Here is an 8,189-nt window from a genome sequence, read left to right as displayed (position 1 = left end):
TGGCACCAATGACCACCATAGCAGGCACGGTGAGCAACATAGGCAACCCACAGGTCATAACAGTTCTTTACGAATGTACTCAGTTTGTTCTTCTCCAACCAGTTCCTCTAAAGGAACCACGGAATCCAAGTCACACAATTTTTCCTTTAATCAAGTAACGTGAAAAATTGGGTGAACCATCAATCCCTGTGGAAAATCTAAGCAGTAAGCAATATCCAGCAATCAATAGGCAACAGAGCCTGAAGGCTAGAGACATCTCCAAAATTACATCAACCCTATCTAGGCTCATCATATAAAAGTCGAGGATCTCTCAATGATCCTCTGTTTGAATAAACTATTTGGTCCCAAATCTCTGAAACGGAGCCCCTCGCAAATTGGCCCTATACTGGGGATCTGTAACTCGCGGCGGGTGCCCAGGGGACTAGGGCCTTTGACACACTTGTGGATACCATTAAATGCATATTAAAACATTTAAACATGGCCACAGCCTTAACATGTATATCCATCATCACTTTGCATAGAACATAAAGCTGGACAAAACATCCACAAATGCTGAAAATGGAGCTTTGCACGTGTGACACCACATAGAGGCCGGAATGGGCCAACCCCTCCCTTGGAGTATTTTATTACCTAAGCAGAATAATATCATGTACAAGCTTTGAGGGCCTTACTCTTCCCATGGGAGATGCCGGATTATCCATATACAAATGCCATAACACAGCCCAACATGAGGCAACCAAGCCGAAACATAGGCTGTAGAAATGCCGAGCCAACAATATAATCCATATACCTCTGTGTGGGTACTGATTCTTTCCCAAAAACCACGGGTCTTCATGCAATAGAGTTGGTACAACAAGTACAACTCTCCATTCAGTCGATACAACAAGTACAATGGCTAGTACAGTCGATACAATGGCTAGTACAATCGGTACGATGACTGGTACAGTAGGTACAAGTACAAATGTCGGTACAACATATACAATGACTAGTACAACAGGTACAATGGCTGGTACAATAGGTACAACATGTACAATGACTAGTACATTAGGTACAATGGTTGGTACAATCCATACGACGATTGATATAAGTACAAATGCTGGTACAACATATACAATGACTAGTACAACAAGTACAATGCTAGTACAATAAGTACAAAAGCTAGTACAACCAATACAATTGATGGTACAACAAGTACAAGGATTGGTACAACCAATACAATGGCTGGTACAACAGATACAAAGGTTGATACAACAAGTACACTAACTAGAAATCATAATAAATAATTAAATACCCTTGCCTTCAGTATTTCTTCGCGATGGAAGTCTCCAAAACAGTCCCCAATAGCCAGTTCAAGTGAGAGAGAAAGAGAGTAGCCATCATTAGGGCAGCCTGTAATGGTGGTAGAGGCTAGTGTGCAACAAGAGAGTCTTTATTAATGAAGAGAGAGGGCTCCAATTTATAGATTTGGACCTCCCATGAGCTAAAATAGCAAGAGAAGGCTACAATGACAAGTGGAGAGCCACACAATAGCTGAAGTGACAAGTGTGAGGCCACTTGTCTCACTTTGATCCACTTTCTAACAAGTGTCAGGCCACTTGTCTCACTTTGGTCCACTTTCTTGCCACATGTCCCAATCTAAGAGATGGGTCCTTCCATAATCTTTACCTCTAAAAATATCCCAACTAGTAGACATTCTGTCATAGGCACTTTGCCAACTCTTGGTATCTGCTCAATTCCAGATATAATGACGCGAACAAAATTTCCATCAGAGTCGGGCCAAAAATAGCAACTCTCCTAAATTTTAGGAGTGAGGTCCTTTGTATTCTAGGATAATCCCCCATTCCCAAAGCTTGTACTTTCCAAATATTTAGACATCCTGGAGTCCATCAGACCCCTTTCATATTGGGAAATGTCCAGGCTGGTGACATGATCACTTGGCTATGTTTGTAGCCATAGCTTCCACACTAACTGAGAACTCACAAAATGGTGAGTACTTCCATAATCCTTCCTTCCACCTTTAATGCTACCCTCTGAAGGTGTAAGTACTAAAATGACAACCTTGGCAAGTACTATGTCCAATGATGAACCCCAATGGAAGAGACACGTCACACGATGTAACCTTGTACAGGCTCTCTTGATGAGAGAGCAGCAATGTTCCCAATGAAGCAAAGCCACCATGATAACAATGTGCATTCGGATGACTACTTGCAGGCTACAGAAAAAAGAGAGGATGATACCAAAAGCATCCGGATGACTATTTGCAGGCTGTAGAAAAAACTGTGTGTTCCACGGACAGGCACAAGGTGAAAAATGCTCAAGGTTTCCCTAAAACAACAAATTGTGAAAGAACCCTCAAAAATTTGAACCTGAACACAGCTGTTCAGGTCCAAAAAGCAGTTTCAGTGTCCTCTCCTCTCTTGGTCCCTTCCTGCTGCTTATACCCTGTTCATCTTTCTCCTTGAATCATCATCTCCTTTGCATCAAACAAGAAATGTTCTTAACACAACTCATTACACCCCCACCAAAACCCCCTTGACGGCCTATGAGGGCTCCCAACAAGTAGGCTCACGTGCTGGGCAACTGACAATGAGGCACACACACACTTGCCTGGCAACACCCAAGAGTACAGAACAGCCAAATGAATGAGAAAGATACCTCTCATTTGCAGTGTGATGCTAGATGAAGCAGGTAAAAAGGAGGTATGAAATTGCAAAATTGGACACTAAAGGCCCTAATTAGAGAAGCCCAAGGGAAATTTGAGCAAAGACCAAGGAGCAGTAAGGCTATTAAAATGCTGTACCCCCATGAGGAGGTTATACAAGACAGAAGATTGGATATTCCAAAGTCAATTGAAGAACAAGAGGAGGAGGTTTTTATCTCCCAATTTTGGGTCAGTGAATGACCTCATAAATATAATGTTTAAAATGAGGGGTGAGGTTTGTACTCCTAGATCACAAAACTGTATTGGACAACTGGTTGAAAAAAGTGAGGTAACACGTGGACTACAAGGTGTGGCCAACGCACAGCATATTTGAAACAAAGAAGCTGATATGAAAAAGGACACTCGTCAGAACGCACAGCAGCAAAAGCCGCTATTTTGTAGGCTGCCAATCAATAGAAGGGCAGCCTCAACCCCACGCACTTCATAAGAGATATCAAACAAAAAATTTCCCCACTGAGAGAATAAATATGAATTTTGTGTAGGCTGGTTCTCAAAGGTCCATTGTTCCCTGGTAAAAGATTTTTATGTGGTGTGGCCATGAGTGACTCTTGTGGTACAACCTGTGAGATCCAATGTTCACTAACTTTACCAGTAGGTCATATGTCAGAACAGTTTTTTCTACAAACAAAGCAGAGGGTTACATTGCCTGTAAATTCATCATGTGCCCAATTTATAAGTCTAAAAAACAAGGTTCTGCCTCCCGCAGGAAAAAACACATATGGCAGAGATTTACAAAAGGCAAACTTCTACCTTCTCAGTTGTGCTTTGCCGTTCTCCTGGATTTACACAAGTTACTCCAAGCAGGGCTTTCGTTTGGGCTTCGTTCATTGATTTGGAATATGGCTGCCCAGCAACTATTCTACAGACCTGCATCAGTCCACTGGTCAATTTTAAGCATACAAGCACCATGGGCAAAGAGCTTGTCCAAGATTATACATACCTCAGTAGGCAAAGAACGTTTTAGCAAAGAGCTTGTCCAAGATTATAAATACCTCCATAGGCAAATAGCGTTTTTTCTCTTTTGTCCCCGACTCAATTGCAGGAAGTGCTGGATGAATAATTCTGTAATTGTAGGTGCGCTGGAAATAATCAGTGACCAATAAACTTTCCCCATCCATATCAAACCTGCCCAAAAAGGCAATAAAGATACAATACTTTTAAGTACCACCATAAAACAGCTTGTGACCGAACTAAAATATAAATTTTGGAATGCAATCCGAGAGAGGGCGCACAGAAGCCACATGTACATGTTAACAGTACAAACAACAACAGGTTAAAAATCCGTTCAAACAACAACAGGTTAATGGAATGAACCACAACAGGTTAAAAATCTGTTCAAACTTAAAAGCATCAACCAAAAACTTGACAACATAACTATTGCACACTTAGCTTCACCAAATACAGATCTGACAATTAAAAGCATCCATGCAAGCTCAGATTGCTGATAAAATGGAGACAGGAACATCTCTCAACTTTAAGAGGTACAAAGGCTCGTTAGTTATGCTTTGAATTCGGTATTTCCGCTTAGCTCCACGATTATGGACAGTTTCTACGCGTATTCCCTTCAGCAACTTCTTGGCCTGCATTTGAGCTTAAAAGGTCACTTAAACCACCTAACAGAAGTTCACAACAAGTCGACACATTCATGCCTTTTCATGAAAAACCTTCTGACCTTCACCCTGGCTGCATCACCATATGCATCTGGCCTGGAAAGCTCCTTACTAAGGTCACGTACATCCCTTCGAAAGGCATTGCCAAGAAATTCAGGAAGAAGTGCTGGCTCAAGAAATGGTGCAGCTGCAATATCTGGAGACAGACAGCAGTGATTTAGAGACATTTCAAACTCCAGAACATCAAGCTTGTGAGCATAACTTCTAGAACGGAATGTAAATCCAGAGAAACAGGAATCTGTGTTAGAGAGAACAATGGCAGTTTACAATAACACACCTATGTTCAAAGTAAGCAATCCATTCTGTGCCGGTCTAATGGACTGATAGAAGCCCCTATATGATTGTACACCGCCACCCAAGCTGCTCTGGCCGAAATGGCTTCCAAAGAAGCACCGCCCCTTCGGTATGAAGCTGCCCACATAAGATCCAGACATCAGATTTTTGCAAGGCTGACAAAAATAGCATGCCAAACAATTGAAATGAAGTGCGCACGAGAACTTACAACTTCACCGCCACTTCCCTGAGTACAATATCGAGAGCCTGAAGACTTTCCTGTGGAAGGGTCCTATGCCTTCCACCAAGAAAGTCTTCAAGGAGCCTCAGGTCCAAAGTGGAGGCCTCCCGAAGTGTCACTCTGAAACATTTACTGCGCCTGCCAAACATCAGATTTGGTGGGGTGCTTCATAATGATTTTGCAATCAACCTTACAGCTGGCTGAGGGGAATTTCTCAAGTGCATGGGCAAGCAGCTCGGGAGGGGGTGGGGGAGAAGGTCAGACCGAATTTACCAATCAAAAATGAAAGATATGAAAGAAAAATTAAGCTTTGAGATTTTCAATGGGATTTTACAAAAAGCTATCTCCCTTTTAATGACAGCAAGAAAAAGCAAAAGCAAAGTTTAGAATTCTATAATAATAGACAAGAGTGGCTTAGTATCAGAGCTCATGCATGCCTTGGTATTAGAGCTCATGAATGCCCCGCGATGAGGAGGTCCATTGATCAAATCCGATTTATGTTTTTTGTTGGAAAGGAAAGTGAGCTTCTTTGTACTGACTAAAGTATACCACTAATTAACTGATTAGAATACAAAGAAGCCACCAAAAAAAGAGCTATTTCTTTAATGTGTTTTTTTAATAAATAAGTGAAAACCAGTGGCTTGTTGGCCAGGGAACCCCAGCAGGGGCGCCCTGGGGGAGGCATACCTCCTGGCCCCGCTACCATCGTTGTCGTCCAGAAGCTCCACGTCCATGTCCACCTGCTCGGCAAGCTTCCTGGCCGTGTACAGGGCCCGTTGACCATCGTACGCCGGTATGGCGCCTTTCAGCTTCTCCTCGCCGTAAGTTTTCACGGCCTGGTCTATTACGGAGCGGTGAAGCCCCTTCGGAGGCTCCGGCTCAATGCTCACCTGCAAATACAATACAGACACACATATACCTCTAGAGAAGAGCTCACATCGCTGAGAACAAATCAACCCCACAGCCTCTGTTGCAGGGAGACTCACATCGTAGTGAAACAACCTCTTCGTTTCGAATTTGACACGGAAGTGGTTAGCATACACCGTAGTCACGTCTCCAAAGGTTCCATAGCCTGGGCGCAGGGCGAAGAAGGCGCCGCGGCCATCATGGGCGGTAGGGGGAACGTCGTGAGGTGGGAGCCGCCGCTGTGCCATGTCGAGGAGACGACAAGATTTCGCGCCCAAATAACAGAACGAAGACAAACAGTGAGGCAGACGGACAAAAGCTCTGGGACGGAGGAACTTGACGGAAGTTACCTCCAGCTCACTCTCAGATCGCCTACCGTCTCTCTCTCTCTCTATATGTAAAGCCCGGTATTTAAAGATGCAGTCCTTTCGAGTCCCACCTTTTTCAAAGATTTTAAACACAGCCTCCCACGTCCTCGATGGACACCACTTCACACCATTGAACCCGAAGTTAAAGTGATCGTAAATCACAATGCACCCAGAGTATCAATGACACCGGATTGGGGGTGAACTTGTTAGCTTTGTCCTTGAGCTTAGTTAGCAACCCTATCTCTTGAGGTGTATTGGGACCATCTAGGGCTCAACAATGAGTAAAATGGTAAAACCGTTAATTAATTTTGCAAAAAGGTATTAAAGAGTTATTTGCTAAGGTTGTAAATCTTTGCTTTTTATGCAAAAGTTAAACGATACAACTTCTCATCGCAACGGCTCATTTAGCCTGGTCGCTTTTCTATATGCCACTGTCAATAGTTAACACTCTCTTTGGCCATCGCTTTCTAGCGCTCTCTCGTGATGAGCCATACACGGAAGTAGGCTCATGGCCATCTTGCTTGCAATAGAGGTACACTAAGTGATTAGGTGGTGGATATGAAATCATGGTCAGATAATATCATATCAAGATCTTCTTGCTTGCGATAAAGATGGAGGTAGTGGATGTGACTCACAATTTTCTCTATATGAATTTTTTTCATGTTTTTTAAAGAATACCTGTGAAGGCAGTTTTGTGATCAGTGTAATGGTTAAAGAGCTATTCATTTTTAGAGCTATTAGGAGCTAGATTTATTAATAGAGGCCCATATAAATAATGGGTGGCATACTAATAACTAAGGATTGAGTTGTGTGGGTCAAATATGGATTTCCAAACTTCTGGGTGAGCGTTGCCTATGGTATGGCTAGACATACATGGGCAATGTGCTCGATAGTAAGGATGCCTCACCCTCAAGAGTATCAACATAAGCTTATCTCTCCCATGCTCATGGGTGGGTCAATTTAGTCTAACCTCTATTTGGTGCGATGAGTACGCTACTACTTTTGGTGTGTTTTTCATGGATATGTGCAAGTGTTTGGTGCTATTTATGCAAGTAGATTCTAGGAGAATAATGTGAGGTTAACATAACCATGAGTCATACATACTGTAATAATATGACCTTCAAGGACCCTCGAATTGGGCTCTCAAACATTACATTCTCTTTCTCCATGGTTCCCATGGATAGAAACTATCTCGAGCTTCTACGCTCTTAACTAGGCAATATTTAACCTATAGCCAACTAACATGAATTGATTGTGCCCCAAGATCAATTGTCAATTTGGCATTGAAACCAATCTACACAATTAAGAATACCTTGGAATTGACAACTTCCTTTCTATCATTGATTGTGCGATCAATTTTTGGAAAAAGTGCTCGATCAAAGTTAAATGTGATAATTCTAGCATGGATCTCTCATAAACATTCCACATTATGGCCAAGCCCATTAAATAGCAACGCTCTGTATTGATAAATCATCAACTCATTAAAAACTTGAGAAGTTTATCCAATTGTCCATTATGCTGATCTTCTATTGGTTACATTTGCTTACTATTAGTCACTCATGCTGTGTATACTTGTGTTTAATCCACTATGTTGAGCTTCATCTATGATCGACCTGAAATCTAAACATGGTATTAGAGCCTTGTTATTCATTATGTCTTTCGCGTGTATTGACTAGTCATGCACATCACTGCTTGCTTCAATCTCCTATGATCCACCTAAAATCTAAACATGGTATTAAAGCCTTGTATCGACTAGTCATGCACATCACTGCTTGCTTCAATCTCCTATGATCCACCTGAAATCTAAACATGGTATTAGAGCCTTGTTATTCATTATGTCTTTCGCGTGTATCGACTAGTCATGCACATCACTGCTTGCTTCAATCTCCTATGATCTGCTATAGTGACCATATTGATGACTATGTTAAGCTCTTCTACCTATCGACCATAATCGCTGTCGCTCTTCCCTGACGACCTCTTGCAGCACACTCTATTGGCACTATACTGCG

General features: G+C 42.3%; 1 protein-coding gene across 2 annotated transcripts in view; it reads right to left on the bottom strand.

Annotated features, from left to right (window-relative positions):
• LOC147630231 (protein argonaute PNH1-like) overlaps positions 1-6,329 on the bottom strand; it is a 48,304-nt gene extending 41,975 nt beyond the window's left edge. Inside the window, exons 1-8 of one of the 2 annotated variants that reach the window (XM_086811895.1) lie at positions 5,909-6,329; positions 5,594-5,796; positions 4,895-5,044; positions 4,670-4,803; positions 4,395-4,528; positions 4,196-4,302; positions 3,715-3,847; positions 3,473-3,589 (exon numbers count right to left, since the gene is read on the bottom strand). In XM_086811895.1, the coding sequence (XP_086668021.1) occupies positions 3,473-3,589; positions 3,715-3,847; positions 4,196-4,302; positions 4,395-4,528; positions 4,670-4,803; positions 4,895-5,044; positions 5,594-5,640 (822 nt within the window). In that variant the 5' untranslated portion in view covers positions 5,641-5,796; positions 5,909-6,329. Of the gene's footprint in view, positions 1-3,472; positions 3,590-3,714; positions 3,848-4,195; positions 4,303-4,394; positions 4,529-4,669; positions 4,804-4,894; positions 5,045-5,593; positions 5,797-5,892 lie in introns of both variants that reach the window. The other variant, XM_086811893.1, reaches the window with a different exon arrangement.
• Between the last annotated feature and the right edge of the window lie 1,860 nt (positions 6,330-8,189).

This window comes from Cibotium barometz, chromosome 17 (assembly GCF_041138505.1).
Source record: "Cibotium barometz isolate CiBa-2024 chromosome 17, ASM4113850v1, whole genome shotgun sequence".
Lineage (NCBI taxonomy): Eukaryota > Viridiplantae > Streptophyta > Polypodiopsida > Cyatheales > Cibotiaceae > Cibotium > Cibotium barometz.
The sequence above is the reverse complement of the archived record's forward strand: the minus strand, read 5'-3'. Positions and strand labels throughout refer to the sequence as shown.